We start from the raw sequence: 25,460 nt of genomic DNA, 5'->3' as shown, positions 1-25,460 counted from the left end.
ACTGGGGAAAACAACTGACCTGGAAAATAGATCTAGAAGAGATAATCTAAGGATTATTGGACTTCCTAAAAACTATGATGAAAAAAAAGCCTAGATTCAGGGGATCATCAAAGAAAACTGCCATGATGTCATAGAAACAAAAGGTAAAATAGCCACTGAAAGAATTCACCAAACACCTCCTAAAAGACACCCAAAAAAGTCCAAGGAATATTGTGGCTAACTTTCAGAACTTTTGAACAATGGAAAAAATGTAAGTGGCCAGGAAAAAATTTCAAATATCAAGGAGCCACAATAAGGATTACTCAGGACCTAGCAGCATCCACCTTAAAGGATCAAAGGGCCTGGAATCTGATTTGATAAAATCATTTGATAAAATGCAATACCCATTCCTATTAAAAACATTAGAGAGTATAGGAATAAATGGACTGTTCCTTAAAATAATCAGTAGCATGTACGTAAAACCATCAGTAAGCATCATATGTTATGGGGAAAGAGAGAATCTACAAAAAAATTATTAGAAATAATCCACAACATTATCAGTTTCAGGATACAAAATAAATCCACATAAATCATCAGCATTTTTATACATCACTAATAAAATCCAACAGTAAGAGATACAAAGAGAAATTCCTTTAAAATAATGATAGAATAAAATATTTGAGAATTTATCTGCTAAGGAAAAGTCAGGAACTATGTGAGCAAAACTACAAAACACTTTTCCCACAAATAAAGTCAGGTCTAATCAGTTGGGAAAATATCGTGTTCATGGGTAGGCCAAGCTAATATATAAAAATGACAGTACTAATCTATTTATTTAATGCTATACCAATCAAACTCCCAAGAAACTATTTTACTGACTTAGAAAAAAATAACAAAATTCATCTGGAAGAAAAAAGGTCAAGACTTTCAAGGGAACTAATGAAAAAAAAATCAAATGAAGGTGGCCTAGCTGTACCAGATCTAAAACTATATTATAAAGCAGCAGTCACCAAAACCATTTTATATTGGCTAAGAAATAGTTTAGTTGATCAGTGGAATAGGTTAGGTTCACAGGACAAAATAAGGAATGACTATAGCAATATAATGTTTGATAAACCCAAAGACTCCAGCTTTTGAGATAAGAATTCTCTATTTGACAAAATCTGCTGTGAAAATTGGAAACTAGTATGGCAGAAACTAGGCATGGACCCACACTTAACACCATACACCAAGATAAGGTCAAAATGGGTTCATGATCTAGACATAACAAATTAGAAAAATATAGGATAGTTAATCTCTCATACCTATGGAGGAGGAAGGAATTCATGATAAAAAATCATTTTTGATCACAAAATAGATAATTTTGATTATAATAAGTTAAAAAGTTTTTGTACAAACAAAACTAATGTGGACAAGATTAGAATGGAAACAATAAGACTAGGAAAACATTTTTACATTCAGAGGTTCTAATAATAAAATATATAGAGAATTGACTCAAATTTTTAAGAAATCAAGCCATTTTCCTGTTGATAAATGGTCAAAGGATATGTACAGATAAGTTTCAGATGAAGAAATTGAAACTATTTCTAGTCACATGAAAAGATGTTCTAAATCACTATTGATCAGAAAAATGCAAATTAAGACAACTCTGAGATGCCACTACTCACCTCTCAGATTGGCTAAGATGACAGGAAAAGATAATGACAAGTGTTGGAGGGGATGTGAGAAAACTGGGATATTGATACATTGTTGGTGGAATTGTGAATGGATCCAACCATTCTGGAGAGTGATTTGGAACTATGCTCAAAAAGTTATCAAACTGTGCATACCCTTTGACTCAGCAGTGTTTCTACTGGGCTTATATACCACAGAGATCTTAAAGGACAGAAAGGGACCTGTATATGCAAAAATGTTTGTGGCAAGCCTTTTTTGTAATTACAAGAAACTGGAAACTCAATGGGTGCCCATAAATTGGAGAATGGCTGAATAAATTTTGGTATATGAATGTTATAGAATATTATTGTTCTGTAAGAAAAGACCAACATGATGATTTTAGAGAGGCCGTGAGAGACTTCCATGAACTGCCAAGTGAAGTGAGCAGAATCAGGAGATCGTTGTACACAGAAACAACACTATACAATGATTAATTCTGATGCACGTGACTCTCTTCAATAATGAAATGATTCAAACTAGTTCCACTTGTTCAGTGATGAACAGATCTACACCCAGAGAGAAGACTGTGAACTAAGTGTGGACTAAAACATAGCATTTTCACTCTTTCTGTTGTTTGCTTCCATTTTTCCTCAGTTTTTTTTCCCCTTCTTGATCTGATTTTTCTTGCGCATCAAGATAACTATACATATATATATATATATATATATGTATGTATACATATATATATATATATATGTATAGTTATATGTATGTATATTTATATATATATATATTTATATGAGTTTATATATATATATATTTATATATATATATATGTATATGTATGTATACATATACATATATATATATATATAAATATGTGATTTAACACATATTGTAATATATTTAACATGTATTGGACTACCTGCCATCTAAGGAAGGGGTAGGGCGAAGGAGGGGAAAATTTGCAACAAGTTTTCAGTGTTGAAAAATTACTCATGCATATGTTTTGCAAATAAAAAGCTATAATAAAAATTAGTTATAGGGCTTCTCTATTGTCTCTTTTCAACTTTTCTACTAAAATGTAGAAATTGGAGTTTATAGAGTGTTAGGAGACATGCCTTTATAGAGTTAACTGGGTCTGTATAATTGTAACTAGCTCACTTTTCATCTTAAGTTTAACTTTTTAATTCACAAGAGAAGCTGTGAGAATTTTTTTTTTTTTTTTTTTGCTGAGACAATTGGGGTTAAGTGACTTGCCCAGGGTCACATAGCTAGGAAGTATATGAGACCAGATTTTAACTCAGGTTCTCCTGACTTCAGGGCTGGTGCTCTATCCACTGCACCATCTAGCTGCCCCAAGTGAGATAATTTTTAAGGTTCCTTGCAGCTCCAAATTTAGATTCATAATTGTGCAAAGAAATATGCATTCAAAAATCAAGTATTTGCTAAAGAAATATATTCATATATCTTGGTGATCATAAAATGAAATTTACTTTGAAACAGATTTTGTTATTATTGGACATGAATTGTAAAATAATGGGACAGAGGAAAAACAAAGGGAGAAATCTTTGAATTAACAATTGCTAATTATTGGGATAAAAATTTGGAATGGTTTCCACAAGGAACATTTCTCTAATTAATAGGGAGTGTGAGCAGAAGTCCTATAATAATCCACATGGTCACTTTGGTTTGCCTAGTAGTTAAAAAAGTGAATAGTAACTAATTTTTTGAGCATCTGCAAAAACTCCAAATGCCAATATTTCATAAAAACATAATTTATGTGGAAACTGGAGGGAGGGAAAGAGAAAAGGTCTAATTCTTATTATTTCCCTAATGATCACAAGCACACTTGAATTTTTATTAAGCATTTATTTTTTTAAGACCCTAAGCATCTAGGGTTTTAAAAAGCCTAGAACGTCAAGGTTTTAAAGAATTTTATGAATGAAATAAAGGAGTATTTCTCAAAAAGACTATGGGATAGAGAGTGTGAGACCCTATGTCTTAGTCAAGCTCTCAGAGGACTATAGGACAGAAAGGTAGAACCCTAGTGCTGAGTCCGGGAGTCACAGGAAGCAGACAGCTTCGCTGACCATTGGTCAATAGCTTCTTCCTTTCCAGTTCATTCAATGAATTTAAAAACCAACAGGAAGGGGGAAGTCTCCTTCCATCTTAATGCTACATAGGTAGCACTTCAACCTTCAACAAATAGCCACTTTATTTTGAACTGCTCAGATAGTATGTTGGCACTTCTTGCAAGAAGTGAATTAAAACTTTAATCAAATTCGGTAAGAGGGGTTTAATACAACTCCATCCCAATATTAGGGATCATGTATTCCAACATCATTATTTTATAAGAGGAGAAAACAGGCTTCAAAAAAGAATTTGCCCATTGTTACCCTGCTGGTTAATAACAGAACAAGAGCTAGAATCCAGATATCTAGATCTTTAGTTCCATACTCTTACAATTATGTTATCATACCATTATATCATGATATCCTTATCTGTTTAGCACAATACTGGGTATTGTAGAAAAGAAAAGAAATATATTCGACTAGATATTTTCCTTAAAGAGTTTAGTTTTGTTGAAAAGATGACTAAAAGTTATCAAATGTCAATATAAGTCACTTAAAAATCCTACCTTGAATATTTTAAAGTTCTACTGTATCTTTTTATATGCCTGATTTTCCTTTCCAGACTGCAACTTTCCTTAAAGCTGGGATCTTGTCTTGTGCTTCATTATATTGTCTTCGTTCTCTCCAGCCTCCAACAGAGTGAGGCTTAATAGCCTCTTAATAAAATAGAATTGGATTTCTCTTATCTCTTAACTATGATGTCTTTTCCCCCATAGTCTGACACTAGCAGAGAAACCAGACCTCAAAGAATAAGCTTTTTGAGTAAGAAAAAACATTTTCACACTACTGACCTTCAAGACTAGGGACTACAGTTCTCATTTTACCTTAGTTTTACAATTTGTTGCTGTTTTACTCCACAGTACTCTCTCTCTCCCTCTCTTTCTCTTTCTTTCTTTTCCCCTCTCATGCTCTCTCCTTCTTCGTTTCTCCCCAACCTCTGTCTCTTCGACTTTATCTGACTCTCTATATGTGTCTCTATCTCTCTCTGACCCTCTCCCTCCTATATGTATAAAGTAATTATATAATATATATGTATTTAATGTATATAATACATATATTTGACAAATATATGTATTATATATAAACAGATACACAATATACACATGTATATGTGTATAAATTCTCATTCTCCTTTGAATCAAACAATGGAAGCAAATCTTAAAGTACAAAAGCTTTCTTTAGCTTACCACATCACCTCAATACCCACATGAACTGAAGGAGGTAAGCTTTCTGGAAAACTATCACTGGCATGCTTGAACTAGACTAAAGGTTCAAGTTGAAAGAGATAGGATCCCTCCTGTATTTTTAGATCATAATCATGTGATGAAGAGTAATAAGTTTAAACTGTGAAATGCTTTATGGATGTACTTATCAAGTTAAAGGGAAGGAAGAAGGTGAATTTTAACACAACTGAAAGGACTTTGGATTATCTAAGTCCTTCAATTGGAAGTCCTATGAGGTTTTCCTCATCAGAAAGTCAACAATTGGTTGCTATGCTTTTTTGCTAACATCTTCTGTGTCATTTTAAAAAATCGGTTCATAACTGATACAAAAGCAAGTGGTCTCTAGGTTTAATCTTAGAAGGAAACTGCTGTCTGAGGAAATAATTTAGGCCATAAGTCAAAATGCTATCAAAGAGGCATATGAAAAAAAAAAAAAGTTCTTATCTGAATCACAGAAGTCATACTATATATTCCAGTGTTTGATAAATGGTGTGACTGTTCCTTTTCCTTATTAGCAAGTGACATCTTTGTATACCCACTCTTCAACTGTCTAGAATTAAGTTAATTTATCTCTAATTAAACAAAAGACACACAGTGAGATGTGTCAGAGAAATTAAAATTTATTGAGATAGACAGAAATGCAACTATTCAGGATTACAATTAAGCATTTACAATTAACCAAAGAGGTTAGCCAAGTGTTCACATTCAAGGTAAATCTGTATGGAAAAACATTTAGAATTCACTATGCTAATCTACTTTACTATGGTCATCTATAGTGCATCTACAGTAGGAACAGCCAACTGACACACTCAATATTTGGGTGAGATTCTTATTTTAACACTACACATTTAACAGGAACAAATGTAAACAGCACTGAGAAAAAAATATAAAAAGATCAAAACCACCCACTATAGAAAGAAAGGTCTCTTAGACGTTATTGTACAGTGCAGTTGATGCATTAAATAAACATGGATTATATATGGGAAAGACTTAAGGGTAATGGACAAATTTGGTGACTGTGGTGAGAGATGGCTGTCAATTTCATATTGTCACAGAGAGGAGAATTGGGGAGACAAAGTATGTTAGGAGTAGAAAAGAGGAATTGCTATAAAACTCCAAAAACAATATTAAAATATTTCCAAGTCAGAAATTTAAGCCAGTTTTAGAGAGACAAGAGACATACCTACTATTTTTCCCAAATGGAAACTTTAGATTTGAGTTGTAAGTGAAAAAAAAATTAAATATTTAAGACCTCCTCGCAGCTCACAAAGACTTTCTAAATAGCCACATTTAGAATGCAACATGGACACTGGTTCTAGTAGAAAAATGGAGCTATGGATCATATATATAATCACTGGCTACTTGGAATTTTTCAAATGAACCTAATCATGGTGGTATAACTCTAAAAGTCTCGATGATAGAAGATACTGAGAAGAATTGAGGCTTATAAAAAATTACAATTTTCAAGGAAAGTGATTAATTTTTTTTCAGAAATCTGACATTGCCCTGGCAAAGTTGAAGAAGAGAAGATGTGTTACTGAGCTTTCCTCTAATCACAGGAATAGTTTTACATTTTAGATTCTAATGAGTCAAAATATCTTCCTAGAACAACTCTAAAAATTGAGCATCATTATTACCTTGCTACAAATTTTTCACAGTGCTCTTTTATCCATCATTAATTTAATGGTAAGGAGCTCTGAGTGTCATCTTAATTTGATACTTGTCATAAGATAATTAGGTAAATTAAAATCAGTAGTTCACTACACTCCTAAAAATTTCTCTCAGCAAAATCAATGTGCCAATCCTGAGTCATCTGGTGCATTTTCAGAGATAGTTGGAGTTATTAACAATGATTTTCTCTTACAGCCTTGTTGGAGGTTTTTTCATGCATTTTTAATTTTTAAGAGATATATTTTCATTAAATTAACAGTTTCAGTAAATTAATTGCAATTATGCAGTTGTTTCCAAACTCTGAGTTCAAAGACTTGGTCAAATAAAATCCACTTGAAACAGAAATAATGCATGTTAGAAGACTGCTTGGTTGTGACTTCCTAATAGAAGTTTCTTGTTCTTACAATTTGTGACACAATAACATTTATTCTATCCAAAAGAGCAAATGTATGTCATCTTTATTCTTGGTTTTCAAATGATCAGTATAGCTGAATCAATTATGTTAACAATCAGTAAGAGATAATGTTTGTTGTTATGGTGTTAGTCCAGCCAGTAGGCATGGGCAAAGGAAACAACCAGGTTCAGGTTGTATTTATGTGAAGCCAAAATGATCTTTTTAACTAAAAAAAAATCATTCCAGTCAGTGGAAAAAAGAATTAGCCAATTGTATCATAGTGACAAGTAAACTAGTGGGCTGACTGAATTTTTGACCAAGCTGATTGTATGCAATGGTTTAGCTTAAGCCATAAATGAAGAGGCAGACAAACCACCAAAGATATATACTGACTTCATTTGTCAATTAGTTTTCCTATAAAGAAAGGTGTTGAATTGATGAAAATATAGTAAGCACTTTCAGTTGAAGAAAAGGATGGCCATGAAATTGGCTAAAGTTGTATTGAAAGAAAGTCTTCAGTGGTGGAAAGAAAACCTTACTTAAAAGGTTTTGAAATCTCTTTAACCAACCCTCTTGCAAGAGGCAGGGGGAGAACAATTCTAAGGACTGAGTGAAATGAGGATATGCAGGTTTTGCAATAAGCATGTGATACTTCTGCCCACTTGTGGAGGCTTAAAAATGTCATTAAAATTCTTGGGATGGAGAAAGTAATGTAGTAGAGACTTCTAGTTATTTGTCCCTAAGAAAGAAAAATAAAGGATTAAAATTCAATTCTTCAAATCAATCTTTTTACTCCTTAATTAAAATCCCAGTTTTTTTAAGATGTCATGAAGATTTTCATTTGATTCACTATTCTTTGGTTTTCTTTGACAAAACATGAAAATTATCAGTCCTATGGAGAGCAGATCCCTCTGAGGATAAGCAAGCAAAGATGAATCACATTACTGGAGGCAGGAAGCAAAAATTGAGACACTGAGAAAAGTATATTTCTTTTTTTTTAATAAACATCAGTGTGGTAAGAAACTTTTTGGAAAATCCTTTTGTGGGTTGCATATTTGTAATATAGGAGCCAGGATATTTTTTAGAGCTTTCCACTCCTAAGAATTTTACTTCCTCATCAAATGCACTAAAGGCAAAAATATTCAGCATCAGCTCAGGACTAGTGGGCTCCAATATCAATTTTCAAATTAGATGGTAAGTTCATACAGAAATATATATGGATAACAGATGGCTCAAAATGGGTAGAATTCCCTCTTTTTCAAACCCTGAAACCCTGGTTTCTTTCCCACAGGGTCTGGAGACCAGTCAATGACAGATTTTCAGTGCATATCAGACGTAGCTGTATGTACCACTCATGACTCTTATATATAAAAAATTGGAGCCACTCTAGAGGATACTGAGTATGATAACTTCGGCCCTATTCTGAGTCCAATTAGAGCAAAAGTCCTTAGAAGACTGAACTTAGTTATATCTTTGGTTCATAAGTGTTCACTGGTAAAAGCATGTGAAGCTGTTTGTAGAACTTGTTCTGGCTTTTATTGGAGGAACAGGTCAAATGTAAAACTGAACTCAAAATTTTCAATCTCCTTCTCTTAATGAAATATTGTGATACTGTATCTTTTTAAGAGCATTAGAAATACTTTAGGAAAACCCTCAAGGAGGAATTAAAAAAAAAGGAGAGTCAGTAAACAAGACAGTTGCCTAAGGAAGTCTGTGAGATAATATGAAAGTGACAGCTTTAGGACACCAAGTAGAGTGAAAATTTCATGGCTTCTGCCGAAGTTGTTTAGGCAGTCTGGGCTTATTAAAATCAAAGAGAATTTCAAAAGTACTACTGGTGCCTTACAGAGGAAACTGCGTCAGCCTGAAGGTTGCAAGTGCCAACTATTAATGCAAAAACAGTTTCTACGCAGATTTCAGATTTTTCCTTCTGGAAATAGCAATTGTCTGGACAGGCTTCATCTTAATTATTTCTCAAGTGTATTTTGCAATGATTCTAAACAACTATCTCTTCTTGTATTGGGATATGAGTGTGTATGTGTGTGTGTGTGTGTGTGTGTGTGTGTGTGTACAGACACGCACACACATAAATATATAGAGATACAGGCCTCTGGCAATCATTCTATAGCAAAAAGAATGGCTCCACAAAGGGGCTCTTGGCAAAATTAAGGCTATTGTTTTTAGAAAGCCAGAAGCAGCTATGCAAAGGAGAATCAATTTATGATAACAAATATCAAGGGTTTTTTCTTTTAGGGGGAAGTGGAAACAACAGGGGAGATATCAATGAGGCATTTCATTATCCCCCATATCATCTTTAGTCCACAAGGAAAAACAACCAGCATGGCAAGCAGGTCTTTTTTAAAAAGTGCTATAATGAACTACTAGTGCAGACAAGCAAAAGAGGGTTCATTCTTCTACCCAGCAGCAGACCTGGCTTCTTCCCCAGTCAGAATTTCATATAATTGTTATTTCATTAATTTTCTCAACATAATTGTTGAGAGAAGTCCTCCTGAAGGGAAGAAAGAAAGCCAAAAGCATGAGACTTTATTTAAGAGAAGCCAGTTGGGCCCTTGTCTAAAGAAAAAAAGAATCACATCCCCAAAATAGCCATTCTAAAAATTGGAGCACTTAGAAAAGAAGAAAAGCTGTCTTCCAAATTATACACAAAGTAGAGAACAGAACAGTAGAGAGGAAATATTTTGAGCCTAATGGTTTTAGATACAATTGTTGAGATGCAATGGACTTGTGATATTGTGCAAAACACATGTCCTTTGCCCTGAGGGGACTACCATATATAGCCAACCTCATCCTCCTTGTCATCATCTTCATCTTCATCATCTTCATTCGTTTCCCCTACATGAATTTTCAGTTTCCCATCTTTGTCCTTTCGTGTCTCTACATGTTCTTCTTCCAGATCATCCAACAGGACCACAGCATCCCCACTGCCAAAATCTCCTGAATTTTCTTGCTCTTCTGCAATTTTTTTTAAGTGAAGTAAACAGACACAAAAAGATTAAAGGTACCTCTCCTGCCATACCCTGTGCCACTGGTGAGCACTGCCTTAACCCTGCTTCCCTCTTGTCTGATGGCTCAATATGTGTCTTAAGATAGTAAATAATAGAAAAATACTAGCATCCCCTTTCCTCCTTGAATGATCAGCCTGAGGGATCATAGGAGCAAATATCAAAGGAGCAAAGATCTAGATCTTTGTACCTTATACTCTCTCTAAGCTTCAGCTTAGGGACAAACTCCCTCCTTTCAAAGATGAGAAAACTGAAGCCAGAAAGTTAAATGGCCTGTCCAAGGTTACCCAGTTAAATAGCACAGATAGATTTTGAACCTATGTCTCCTGACTCCAGATTCAGCATGCTTTCCATTAGACTATTCTACAAATTCTAAAGAAATTACATAGTTGTTTTCCCCCCATCCATAGCATTTTAGGGGTATGAAACAAAATAATTAGATGCTTGATCTTTTAAGAATCAGCAGTATAAAAACTCATTTAAAAGTTGTTACACTGTTACATTTCCCCATCTGCATGGTAATATAGTATCCACTATCATTAACTAGCCATTGCCAATTATTCTCTATTATGCCATTTATAATGGATGCTCCTTGAGAGTAGGCACTTACTAAAAGTGTGCTGATTTTTACTTCTTTGCTAAATTCAACAAGAACGTATCTTTTCTCCATTTGGACATTATCTATTTTCTAAATCCTCTAAATCTTCCCAAATATCTTTCTCTAAAATGTATAATGTAGTACTCTATAGCTATTAGCTATTGACAGACTGCAAGTAGTAGTATATCTGAATTATCCTCAAATTATATCTGGTTAATGTACAGAGAGTGGAGTGTGGGGTTTAATTCCTTTACTTACCACAGTTCACTGCTCCTTGCTTCCTAGAGCCAACCAGTTCATTCCCATATTTATCCACACACCAACATTGTCCAGTGCTCTCATGACACTGGGTAGCTTTATAGTATCCTTCATCATTGCAGCGGGGAATGAATGTCCCTATGGGAAACAAAATCTCAGTTTTATCAAAGAATTTTCAGATCCCACACTGGCATCAAACCAAAAGAAACTATGCAATGATCCTCCAGGATTAAAAAAAAATGGGATGCTTTATGAGTCCAAGCCATTATTTTTAGATATGGAGGGAAATCATAGAATTTTTGACTTCATAAGATGTAATAAGTGGAATTTGGCAATCATCTAGAAACTGAAGCTCAGGTGGCTTTATAACTATATAGTCAGATGTTATCTATGTGCATGTATATATACATATATGCATATGTGCATAGTCAATTAGTAAATTGATGGTAGAATAGCATTAAGATTCAGGTTCAAGAAATAGAAGGAAAACTGAACTACCTATCAAATCACCCCATGAAAAACTTATCAGTAGACAGGGAAATATATATTTGTCTTAATTCTCCAGGATGGTAATAATCTAGGTGCTGTGCTGAATCTACAATACGATAAAACTAACACTTTTTTTTCTAAGTAGGGAGAAATCATAATATATATTTGCTCTGAATGCCCCCTGAATACATGGCTATTACATCAAGAGTTTTTCCCCTGGGAAAAATAATTTGTAAGCAAATAAATAGAATTCTTTTTTGCCAGCTGTAACATTTCAACATGTTCTAGTTTTAGATAGGGAGAATGTTATAAGATCTTTCAAATCAGGTGAAGAGCATCCTTAAGAAAAGTCAGGAATATGATTCACTGGTTGGTGAATAATAATGTCATATCATAATCAAAAGTTATGCATCTAATAAGGCAAGTGATAAATATTAATTAATGAGGTAGAAATATGCTTCAGAAGTATTTAGATATAAGAAAATATTTTTTCTATGAAAAATGCATATATATATATGTATGTGTGTGTTCTTTATATGTACCTATGTATATGCTCTCTAAAACTCATTGTACAGTTTTAAGCTACTAAAAAACTGAAGTATTACTTTTGGGAAGCACTTTATTTGTGTATCTATATTGACATACATATAAAGTGACTGCAGATAGCATCAGGAAGATTTGGGGTTGATTCTCATCTCAGATGCTTATTATCTGTCTGGCACTGGGCAAGTCAGTGAACCTCTCTGCTTCTCATCTCTAAAATGAGGGAATTGTATCTTTAAAGGCTCTTCTTACCCAAAATTGATGCTTCTATTATCTTTTATCTTCTCATTTTGATGCCTCCTCAGGAGTACTAAGTGAGGTCCTACTAAATTAGAAAGGCTTTAAATATAGGTCCCAAATCAGATCTCTTGCTGTGTGGCAGAGTAGAAAGAACACTGTCTTGAAGTCATGAAGATCTGGGTTCAAAACCTATACATAATCTACTAGCTATGTGACTGGGCATATTCACTTAACCTCTTCAAACTTGTTTACTAATTTGAAAAATGAAAATGGTGATACCTACAGAAACTACTTCATAGGATAATTCTAATTCCTTTAAAATATTTAAATATTAAATATTTTTGTTTTCTCCAGATAAATGTAAAACAATTTTTACATTTTTAAAAAACTTTGAATTCCAGATTTTCTCCCTTCCTTACTACCCCTACTTAAGAAGACACATGTGATATTGTACAGAGCATTTCTATAAAACTCATGTTGTGCATGAAAACAAATCTCCCCTAAATAGGTTTTAAAAATATGCTTCAGTCTATATTCAGATACAATCAGATCTTTCTCTGGGTATGGACAGCATTTTTCATCATAATCTTTCAGAGTAATTGTGGATCTCTATATTGCTGAGAATAGCAAAATCATTCACAGATGATCATCCATCCTTGATAGTTGTAACTCTTTTTTTTATTTCTTTATTATTTTTTAATAATTGTAATTCTTTCTTTTTCTTTTTTTTTGTAAAACTTTGTATAGACAGAACATATACATGGATAATATTTTACAACATTATCCATTGCACTCACTTTTGTTCCAACTTTTCCCTTCACTCCCTCCACCCCTTCCCCCACATGGCAGGGCAGTCTTATATACATGTTAAATATGTTATAGTATATCCAAGATACAATATATGTGTGCAGAACCATACAGCTCTCTTTTTTGCCCAAGAAGAATTTGATTCAGAAGTTAAAAATAACATGGGAAGAAAAACAAAAATGCAAACAGTTCACACTCATTTCCCAGTGTTTCTTCTCTGGGTTTAACTGATCTGTCCATCATTGATCAATTAGAACTGAATTGGATCTTCTCTTTGTCTAAGATATCCACTTTCATCAGGATACATGGTCATACAGTATTGTTGTTGAAGTATATAATGATCTCCTGGTTCTGCTCATTTCACTCAGCATCAGTTCATGTAAGTCTTCAAGGCTCTCTGTATTCATCTTGCTGGTCATTTCTTTTTTTTTTTTTAATTTTAATAGCCTTTTATTTACAGATTATATGTATGGGTAACTTTATAGCATTGACAGTTGCCAAACCTCTTGTTCTAATTTTTCCTCTCCTTCCCCCCACCCCATCCCCCAGATGGCAGGATGACCAGTAGATGTTAAATATATTAAAATATAAATTAGATACACAATAAGTATACATGACCAAACCGTTATTTTGCTGTACAAAAAGAATCACTCTGAAATATTGTACAATTAGCCTGTGAAGGAAATCAAAAATGCAGGTGGGCAAAAACATAGGGTTTGGGAATTCAATGTAATGGTTTTTAGTCACCTCTCAGAGTTCTTTCACTGGGAGTAGCTGGTTCAGTTCAGCTCCATTGGAACTGATTTGGTTGATCTCATTGCTGAGGATGGCCAGGTCCATCAGAATTGGTCATCTTATAGTATTGTTGTAGAAGTATATAATGATCTTCTGGCCCTACTCATTTCACTCCTGCTGGTCATTTCTTACAGAACAATAATATTTAATAACATTCATATATCACAGTTTGACCAACCATTCTCCAATTGATGGGCATCCATTCATTTTCCAATAATTGTAATTATTAAATGAAATAAAGATGCTTTGCAAATTGTAAAGATTTATATAAATGTTGCTTATTTGTTGTCATCTGAGGTCCAGTCTAGCTAAGTGCAGTATGATGAACTGTTTGGTCATAGCATCTTCTACATTACAGAAGAGCTAAGATTTTTCTTACCAGAAAAAGTGCCCATACCACAATTTAGATCTCCCTGAAATATTGAAATGAATAAATCAGTTATCTTTGTTCTACCATTACCTAGCTACATGTCCTTGGGCAAATTATTACCCATTCCCTGGGAAATATATCTTCCTATGTGTAAATGTATGAACAAATTAATTCATTTATTATAATAAGGTTACAAAGTACTTTCCCCATAATAATGCTAAGAAAAAGGAAGTAGAAATAGTCTTATTGCTCTTTTATCAAAGAAGAGACAGCTTCAGAAAAATCACACAACTGATAAATTTCATAGAGGAATTGGATGGGATGATCTTGGAGGCTTTTTCTACCAGGATCCCTTTGAAGCTTTTATTGAAACTTCGGACTTTTTTCTATATTTGAGGTCATATATTTCCTATAAAATGGGGCTCTGTACCTTTTTTAATGGTAGCAACTCTCACTTATAACGATCTCCTTTTCATCTATCCACAAATCACTATCACTACTAAGAAGACTCCCAAGAAAGTTCCTCTTGCAGGACCATAGACTATTAGTGAAATGGGAACCTAGACCTGAGATATCAACCTCTGCTGGTGCAAAGCACATCAAACCTTCCCTCAGCTGATATTGGTTAGAGAGAAAGAAGATGTGATGTTATACTGACACTAAAAGTGTGTTTAGGATATGATTTTTGCATACCAGTAGCCATGTACTTGGCAATTCTCCAGAAAAGGTCGGTTTTTGCTCGGGGGTGGAGATGGTTAGATCAGGCGCAGACTGCAGGCAGACAGGGAGAGCATGGCAGGCAGCTCACACTGAGCAAAACTGAGGGAGTTGGGGTGTGATGGTAGCTGTTTCTGGGGGGAGAACTTTACTACAGTGTGACTTCTTTGCCCTGGCAGCAAGCTAGTAGATCAGCAGAGAAGCTATAAACACAGGGGATAAAAATTAAAACCCCAAAAAGCTAGAGTCTCTCGGGATCTGGCTACAACCACCTGGAATGACTTAGCATGCTCTCAGAGTCTCAGAGGGCAGACGCTGCACAGCCATTGCTGTCCTGCAAGTTCCTCACTACTGCCCCCTGCAGTCTGTAGAGGAAACTTGGTAATACCATCCAGCTCCCCCCCCCCAAAAAAAAAAAAGCAGACTGCATTTGCTTTTTTTGTTAGTTTTCTTTGATTCTTCTTTGACAATGAGCAAAATGAAATGAGCAAAATGAGCAAAAAATTGTAGTGAGCTCTAACAATAGAGAGCTTCTATATGGATAAAGAGCAGACTTTAAACCCTGACAAGACTGAAAACCAACTTTCGCCTGATAAATTCCCAAAGAGGATGTAATCTGGTTCTCAACACACAAGATTCTCATAGAAGAAATTAAAGAGGCTCTTACAAGAGAGCTAGAAGAAAAATGGAAAAAGGAAAAGGAAGCTTGGCAAGAGGTTCTGGATAACTCATTTAAAGAGAGAGTGGATAAAGAAATCGAATCCTTGAAAAACAGAATTAGTGAATTGGAAAAGGTAAACAATTCCAAGGAAAATGGTATTAGTGAACTGGAAAAAGAAAATAGTTCTCTAAAAAATAAAATTGGTGAAATGGAAAAAAATTGCATAGAACAAAACAACTCACTTAAAAACTCAATCGCACAATTAGAAAAAGATATAAAAAAGTGAGTGAAGAAAATAATTCATAAAAAATCAGAATTGAACAAATGGAATTGAATTACTCTTGGAGTAATAGAGACACCAAGAATCAGTCAAGCAAAAGCAAAACAATGAAACAATAGGAAAAAATGTCAAATACCTTCTTGGGAAAACAACAGACCTGGAAAATAGATCTAGGAGATATAATCTGAGAATTATTGGACTTCCTAAAAAATATGATGAAAAAAAGAGCCTGGACACTATTTTCCAGAAAATTACCAAAGAGGACTGCCCATATGTTATAGAAATAGAGGGTAAAGTAGACATTGAACGAATTCATCAATCACCTACTGAAAAGAAACCCAAAACCAAAACTCCAACAAATATTGTGGCTAAATTCCAGAACTATCAGACCAAGATAAAAATACTACAATCTGATAGAAAAAAACAATTCAAATATAAAAGAGCCACAATAAGGATCACTCAGGATCTAGCAACATCCAGATTATAGGATTGAAGGGCTTGGAATTTGATATTCAAAATGCTAAGGAACTTGATATGCAGGCAAGAAAAATTTACCCAGCAAAAATGAGCATTTTTTTTGAGGGAAGAAAAGGGACATTCAATGAAATACTTTAATTTCATCTATTTCTGATAAAAAAAACTGGAACTAAATAAAAAGTTTGATCTCCTATATTTATAGGACTTGAAACATAAAAAGATAAAAAGAAATCTTGGGAACTATAGTCCTGTTATAAAGATACATAAAGAACACATGTATAATTTTTCTAGAAACTAGAGGTGGAAAGAAAATTGTACCAGAAAAAGCGTTAAGTCGGGGTACTAGATCTCACAGAGGCAAAAGAAACCTATTATATCTGAGAGAAAGAATGGAGGGGATGAATATAGTGTGTATCATACTCTCATCAGATTTGGTTTAAAGAGAAAAAATATTAGACTATTTGATTTACAGAGAAACTTCTCTTTGAAAGTAGGAGGGGAAAAGTGAAAAGGGAAGGAGTAAACTAAGCATAAGGGAATACAGAAATTGTGAGGAAAAGGGGTAAGAAAGGGAGAGGAAATCTTAGGTTGAGGGTGGGATCCTAAAAAAGGAGAGCTCCCCCATAAAGAGGAAGCAGTTAGCAGAATGGATGAAAAGCCAGAATCCTACAATATGTTGATGTTGTTTACAGGAAACACACCTGAAGCAGGGAGATACATGCAGAGTAAAGGTAAAAGGTTGGAGCAAAATCTACTATGCTTCAGGTGAAGTCAAAAAAGCAGGGGTAGCCATCCTGATCTCAGATCAAGCAAGAACAAAAATTGATCTAATTAAAAGACATAAGGAAGGGCACTATATCTTGATAAAGGGTAGCATAGATAATGAAGCATTATCAATATTAAACATGCACCAAGCGGTGCAGCATCTAAATTCTTGAAAGAGAAATTAAGAGAGCTGCAAGAAGAAATAGACAGCAAAACTATAATAGTGAGAGATCTCAACCTTGCACTCTCAGAATTAGATAAATCAAACCACAAAATAAATAAGAAAGAAGTCAAAGAGGTAAATACTAGAATAGAATACTAGAATACAAATAGAATACTAGAAAAGTTAGATATGATAGATCTCTGGAGAGAACGAAATGGAGACATAAAGGAGTATACTTTCTTTTCAGCAGTTCATGGAACTTATACATAATTAGACCATATATTAGGACATAAAAACCTCAAACTCAAGTGCAGTAAGGCAGAAATAGTAAGTGCATCTTTTTCAGACAACAATGCAATAAAAATTACACTCAACAAAAAGCCAGGGGAAAGTAGACCAAAAAATAATTGGAAACTAAATAATCTCATACTAAAGAATAATTGGGTGAAACAGCAAATCATAGACATAATTAATAACTTCACCCAAGATAACTACAATAATGAGACATCATACCAAAATGTGTGGGATGCAGCCAAAGCGGTAATAAGGGGAAATTTCATATTTCTAGAGGCCTACTTGCATAAAATAGAGAAAGAGAAGGTCAACGAATTGGGCTTATAATTAAAAATGCTAGAAAAGGAACAAATTAAAAACCCCCAGTCAAATACTAAACTTGAAATTCTAAAAATAAAAGGAGAGATCAATAAAATTGGAAATATTTGGGAATCTATCTATCAAAGGAAAGTAGGAATTAAATGAGCAAAATTACAAAACACTTTCCACACAAATAAAGTCATATCTAACCAACTGGAAAAATATTAAGTGCTCTTGGATAGGCTGAGAGAATATAATAAAGCTGACAATACTACCTAGACTAATCTATTTATTTAATGCTATACCAAGACTCCCAAGAAACTATTTTAATGACCTAGAAAAATAACAACAAAATTCATATGGAACAACAAAAGGTCAAGAATTTCAAGGGAATTAATAAAAAAAAAATCAAATGAAGGTGGCTTAGCTGTACCTGATCTAACGCTATATTATAAAGCAGCAGTCACCAAAACCATTTGGTATTGGCTAAGAAATAGATTAGTTGATCAGTGGAATAGGTTACATTCACAGTACAAAATAGTTAATAATTATAGCAATCTACTGTTTGAGAAACCCAAAGATTCCAACTTTGGGTATAAGAACGCACTATTTTATAAAAACTGCTGGGGAAACTGGAAATTAGTGTGGCAGAAACTAGGCATTGAAGCAAACTTAACACTGTACACCAAGATAAGATCATAATGGGTCCATGATTTAGGCATAAAGAATGAGATTATAAATAAATTAGAGGAACATAGGATGGTTTACTTCTCAGACTTGTGGAGGAGGAAGGAATTTGTGACCAAAGAAGAATTAGAGATCATTATTGATCACAAAATAGAAAATTTTTATCAAATTAAAAAGCCTCTGTATAAACAAAACTAATGCAAACAAAATTAGAAGGGAAGAAATGAACTGGGAAAACATTTTTTACAGTTAATGGTTCTGATAAAGGCCTCATTTTCAAAATATATAGAGAAATGACTCTAATTTATAAGAAATCGAGCCATTCTCCAATTGATAAATGGTAAAAGGATATGAACAGATAATTTTCAGATGATAAAAATGAAAACATTTCTACTCATATGAAAGGGTATTCCAAACCACTATTGAACAGAGACATGCAAATTAAGACAACTCTGAGATACCACTACACACCTGTCTGTTTGGCTAAGATGACAGGAAAAGATAATGATGAATATTGGAGAGGATACGGGAAAACTAAGACACTGATACATTGTTGGTGGAATTGTCAATGGATACAAACATTCTAGAGAGCAATTTGGAACTATGTTCAAAAAGTTATCAAACTGGGCATGTCCTTTGATCCAGCAGTGTTACCATTGTGCTTATATCCTAAAGAGATACTAAAAAAGGGAAAGGAACCTATATGTGCCAAAATGTTTGTGGTAGCCCTTTTTGTAGTGGCTAGAAACTGGAAATTGAATGGATACCATCAATTGAAGAATAGTTGGGTAAATTGTGGTATATGAATGTTATGGAATGTTATTGTTCTGTAATAAATGACCAGAAGGATGAATTATAGAGAGCCTTGGAAAGACTTGCAAAGGTAAACTAAACCATCCTTTGCTTTACTTAGCTTTTAAGGGGCAGACAAACTGAAAAAGACTTTAATTTTAATTTCAACAAGGCAAGGTGTTTCACTGCATCCAGAGCTATTGCCAGTCATATTGACCTATATCTTGCCACTAAACTCTGATGACTCTGGAGGACAAAATGAGGCTGATGAATTTTTCACCTCTGTCTCATTTAAATATAATTCCCTTCCATGTGAAGACATCATCTTCCTAATATCATTGGCTCTCTTGAAAAATAAAGGATGAACAAATGATCTGTGATCTATACCAATTTTTTTCAGGTGACAAAGTCCAAAAAAAGATTAAAATCAGAAGTCATGGATCCACTGATTCTTTTTTAAATTTTGTTTTATGTAGACAAATAGAATCAAGTGACTTGCTCAGGGTCACTAAGTATTAAGTGTCTGAGGCTGGATTTGAACTCAGGTTCTCTTCATTCTGGAGCTGGTGCTCTATCTGCTGTGCCATCTACCTGCTCCCCCACAGATTCTTAATATTATTATATTCCAAAAATCATTGTTACATACCTAACTGTTAGGAAGTCTTGGATTCAAAACATACCTCTGTTATTTTTGACTATATGATTATGGGCAAGTCAATTAAATTCTCTGAGTTTCAAGTAGCTTCCTAAGACTGTAAGTTATGAATTATAGTTATATAGTTATAGTTCAGTAGAGACAGTTCTTAGACTCAAGAAATCAGAGTTTGATAAATATGTCAAAATTCAAGGACCCATAGTTTTAATTCTTCAACAATGTAGAACATGATCCCTCTATCACAATGCTGGTTGTACCCTCTTGGAAAGAAAAATGAGTTTTGAGTCAGGGAGACATGTTTTAATTCCTGGACAAATAAGAACCTCTGTGCCTCATTTCTCACATCTGTAATATTTTGGGGTTAGGCCTGATAGTCTCTACAGTCCCTTCCAATCCTATGTTTCCCTTTTAATAAACTAGTCCAAGACCAGGAAAGGATATTTTTCTTGCTTGTGTTCATATTTTCCCTCTTGACTATGAATCAGCTGTCTTTCTTCCTTTTATGACCATTTCATCCATATAGATCAGACTTTCTAGATCCTTATGGCACCAGCTCCCAAAGCATATTTATTGTTATTTCAAGTCCAACATCTGTTTCTTCCTATCTTCCTATCTACTTTGACCACAGTCTTTATGTTAGGGCATTTCAACATACTTGTGGTTATTCCCCAAAACACCTTGGCCTCATCCCTGTTCAAGAACTCAGTGATTCCTCTATCCAAACATAACTACCTATAATTTCATCTCCTCCCATGCTTTTCTACATTTAAGTCTACTGACATTGACAGGAGCTTCCATACCCCTCAGTACTCTCCTGGACTCTTGCTACTATTCTGCCTTCACTTTCTTCCCTTTTCAATCTTAACGAATTCATCTTTATCCCATCTTCTATTCCTGAATTTTTGCTCCTTTTATTAATACCCAGTCAAACCCCTGGATTGCCTCTTCCAGATGCCTCTTCTGTTCCAGCTCATATGTGACTGGACAAAGTCAACCTTGCAATCATGACTTCTCATCTCAATTGGTTTGCCAATGCTGTAGGGTAATCCTTATTCTCACACTTATATATATGAGAACTAAAAGGGACAATGGAGTTCATCTAGCCCAACTCCCCCATTGATTCAGGCATCTTAAGAAAGTTTACCAGATCTTTCTGCTTCTTTAGTTCCAAGCTGACCACTTAATATGTCTGCTGGAGAAACTAGGACTCCAGAAAATTTGATGGAAAGGCCTTGACAGAGTTTAGCATTTGTTATCTTTACTGCAGCTACAAAATAGCACGTTTGTCAGAAGCAAGGTTGAGCTTCATTGGTTTGGGTTTTTCTCCTGCCCTGACATTCAGAGGGAGGCAAGAGAAGTGCATCATGTCTAAATGGCTAAAGATCACATGACAGCTTCCACTGTTTTCTATTATCTACAAATATTCCCTTGGGGAGAGACAGCTACAGAGAGCTGTCTAAGGTGGAGACAAGATACAATAGCCTTTTCTATTCACTTTCATATGAGGGGAGGGCGTAAAAGAAGGACACAGAACAATTTTCTTTATCCTTTCCTTCCAGTCATTCTTGGAGATGAAAGCAGGAAGTGCCACTGGAGGTGAGGAATCAAGAAAAGGATGTCTGAAATTGATTTTTCAAATTACAACAGGTATATCCCCTGACAACAAAACTCCCTGGCATTCCTGTCCTAATTCCTGCCTTTGGAAATTCTGTACTTTTGGCAAAAAATCTACTGAAATATTTCCTCCTTTAAGGAACCTTCCTTCATCTCTTCTTGAAAAGTAGCTTTTCAGTCTCATATAATAACTGATATCACACAAAGCACTTTACATACATTGCTCGTTTTTGCCTCACAGTATGCGGTGGCAAAAACTACAGGTATTATTATCCCCATTGTAAGGATAATCCAAAACACAGAGCAGACAGGTTGACTTGCCCAGGATCATACAATGCATGATACATTTGTTCAATATACAAATATGTAATAAACAGGTCTATTTGAACTGTCTTTTTTGCCCCAAGTCCCTTGCTATATTCACCATTAACCAGTTGCCTCTACTATGTCTCAAAAAATGTACCTTTCTTCTTTATGTACGTTTTTGGGGGTAATGTAGCCTAACATCCCCCCACACCCACACACCATTTTACAAATGAAGAAACTGAGGACCACAGAAGTTAATTGATTTGTTCAAGATCACACAGAGCATCAATAGTAGAATTTGAATCCAGGTCCTTTGCAATACAGTTATATAAGGATATATCATATCTCTCTATACTACAATATGTGCTCCATAGCACAATACTGGGTGTGGAATTAAAAAGACCTGAGTTCAAATTTAGCCTCAGATACTTATTAGTGATGTGACTGAGCATGTCACTTAATATCTCTCTCAGTTTCTGCAATCATAAGATGAGGATAATAATATTTACTTTCCAGGGTTGTTGTAAAGATTAAATGAGATATTTTTAATGTCCACTTGATCCTTTAATGTAGTACTTGATCCTTAATAAGTGCTTCCTTGTTTCCTTCCTATTTTTCTTTCTTCCTTTTTCCTGCCTTCACTGCATTGCATAGATTCAAGCAGGGGTCCTCAAACTTTTAAAATATGGGACCAGTTCACTGTCCCTCAGACTGTTGGAGGGACAGACTATAGTAAAAACAAAAACTTTGTTTTGTGGGCCTTTAAATAAAGAAACTTCATAGCCCTGGGTAAGGGGGATAAGTGTCCTCAGCTACCACATCTGGCCCGTGGGTCATAATTTGAGGACCTCTGGCATAGAGTATATAGGCACTTAATAAATATTTGGTGAATAAATGATGAACAAACAATTCCTTATTACAGAATATATAGAAATTTATAAAGGAATAGATCCAGAGAGGGAAAGATAATAATACAAAGTCACATGCTCAGTTGATATTTCAATTGATAATTTCAATATCAGAGAAGTGATATTTCAAACTAGATAGAATCTGGTTCTCCTGATGCTCCATCTAACTCTTCCAAAATGTACTGACTCCCTCTGTTAATATTGAGGAATGGTCCTGGTTTTCAATCAGATACCATTATTCATAGGTCTACATCTTGGGATATGAGAAAGGGATCTGTCTACCTCAAAACATACTATTTCCTGACCAACAGGATAATTTCAGAAAGGCCTGGAGAGACTTACACGAACTAATGCTGAGTGAAATGAGCAGGACCAGGAGATCATTATATACTTCAACAACAATACCATATGATGACCAGTTCTGATGGATCTGGCATCCTCAGCAATGAGATCAACCAAATCATTTCCAATGGAGCAGTAATGAACTGAACCAGCTACGCCCAGAGAAAGAACTCTGGGTGATGACTAAAAACCATTACATTGAATTCCCAACCCCTATATTTATGCCCACCTGCATTTTTTATTTCCTTCACAAGCTAATTGTACAATATTTTAGAGTCTGATTCTTTTTGTACAGCAAAATAACGGTTTAGTCATGTATACTTATTGTGTATCTAATTTATATTTTAATATATTTAACATCTACTGGTCATCCTGCCATCTGAGGGAGGGGGTGTGGGGTAAGAGGTGAAAAATTGGAACAAGAGGTTTGGCAATTGTTAATGCTGTAAAGTTACCCATACATATAAACTGTAACTAAAAGGCTATTAAATAAAAAAAACATACTATTTACATCATGAAAGGCTGGCCCCTAATTAAATAGCCATCATCATGAATGACGTTATAACCTTCACAGCTGCTTTAATTACTTGTCCATAAATGGCAAGAAATTGTACTCACCCAACAGGCTTTCCCCCTTACTTAGCTTCTGAATTCTGTTCATTTCATTCTGGCAAGGGAGACCTAAAATATAATTTATAAGTTAGTTTCCAGATGGTGTGTGATATACTCTCTAATGACTGGCTTCACTTTTGACATGAAATATAGCCAAAAGTACACCTGGAATTGAATTACTTCATATGCTAGTTCTAAACAGTGAGACAAATTTGAGCCATTACTATTGTTCCTTTAAAAATCCTAGCATAATATATTTAAAAATAGTATTTGAGAGCTACTTGGGCAATGAGACTTTTTTTTTCTATAAACCATTATCTCCAAAAATGTCCACGGTCTAATTTTTTAGCTAATTGCTTATCATCAGAAAGTATATAACCTCCTAAGGTTTCTATCAACAAGAGAAAGGATCAGGGATAAATTAGCTGAAAAAAGTTAATCCAAATAGTAGATCAGTTTAATAACAGAACAACGAATCCTTTTTTCTGCTACCTTTTTACTATGTCTCATGGCAGAAAGTGTGTTCTCAATAAAATTATCCAACAAACTCATTCAATCCTCATGGCCTTCTAGTTTTAAAATAAGAAATTAGACATCATTACAGTAGAAAGCCAAAATGTCTCCTTCTTTTGATAGATTCTTCAATGAATCATTTACCTAGACATTGGATTCACCCTCATGTCTCTGACCTATTGAAGGGAAAGGACTGAAAGCTTCAAATTACAATGGAGGTGGTTGAAGTATATAAATACATAAAATACATTCACTACATATCACCTACAATGGCTGAATTGATCTGCGTTTCTAAACAAACTTTTGAATCCCTTAAAATTAGATTGATTTTTTTTTTCCTGAAAATCCCGAAGCACTTATGCAATCTAATTTTTGTTTATTCCTGCAGCATTTCTTTCATGACTTTTTCTATTTCTTGGTTGGGGACATTTGATAAATTACAGGAGACACACACATTTTTTGACATGAAAAAAAAGAAGTAACGCTCACATCTCAGGACCAATCAATGTCCTAGACTTTTATCTCTCATCTTCTAGCCTTATTTACCTACATGAAAACTATAATTGTATGATGATAGATTTTTGCTTCCCTATGAAATCTATAATACTTTAAATAAGCTCAGAGATTTTGTAAGCTTACCTTTTTCTACTTGCCCATGGAGATGAAGTCGGGAGTGAAACAGATAAAACCTCTCAGTTCATTTATTTATTTAATTAATTTTAATTTACAAAACATATGCATAAGGTAGTTTTTCAACACTGACCCTTGCAAAATCTTCTGTTCCAACTTTTCCCTACCTTTCTTCCACCTTCTCCCCACATGTTAAATATGTTAACGTATATGTTAAATACAATATATGTATACATATTTATACAGGTATCTTGCTGCTCAAGAAAGACTGGATCTAGAAAGAAGATAAAAAAAATCTGAGAAGGAAACAAAAATTCAATCAAAGAATGATAGAAAGAATAGAAATGCTACACTCATTTCCCATAATTCTCTCTCTGGGTATAGCTGATTTTCTTCATTACTGAACAATTGAAACGTGTGAATCATCTCATTGTTTAAGAAAGCCACGTTTATTATAATTAATCATCATATAGTGTTGTTGAAGTGTATAATGATCTCCTGGTTCTGCTCATTTTGCTTAGCATCAGTTCATGTAAATCTCTCCAGACCTCTCTGAAATAATTTCT

At 34.4% G+C, this 25,460-nt stretch overlaps 1 protein-coding gene across 2 annotated transcripts in view; it reads right to left on the bottom strand.

Moving 5' to 3' along the window:
- Window positions 1-5,594: 5,594 nt before the first annotated feature.
- SPOCK1 (SPARC (osteonectin), cwcv and kazal like domains proteoglycan 1) overlaps window positions 5,595-25,460 on the bottom strand; it is a 616,330-nt gene continuing 596,464 nt past the window's right edge. The window contains exons 9-12 of one of the 2 annotated variants that reach the window (XM_031953010.1): window positions 24,904-24,909; window positions 23,758-23,820; window positions 10,935-11,072; window positions 5,595-10,028 (exon numbers count right to left, since the gene is read on the bottom strand). In XM_031953010.1, the coding sequence (XP_031808870.1) occupies window positions 9,841-10,028; window positions 10,935-11,072; window positions 23,758-23,820; window positions 24,904-24,909 (395 nt within the window). In that variant the 3' untranslated portion in view covers window positions 5,595-9,840. The remainder of the gene's footprint in view (window positions 10,029-10,934; window positions 11,073-23,757; window positions 23,821-24,903; window positions 24,910-25,460) is intronic. The other variant, XM_031953011.1, reaches the window with a different exon arrangement.

The sequence above is a fragment of the Sarcophilus harrisii genome, chromosome 2 (genome assembly GCF_902635505.1).
Source record: "Sarcophilus harrisii chromosome 2, mSarHar1.11, whole genome shotgun sequence".
NCBI lineage: Eukaryota > Metazoa > Chordata > Mammalia > Dasyuromorphia > Dasyuridae > Sarcophilus > Sarcophilus harrisii.
The sequence above is the reverse complement of the archived record's forward strand: the minus strand, read 5'-3'. Positions and strand labels throughout refer to the sequence as shown.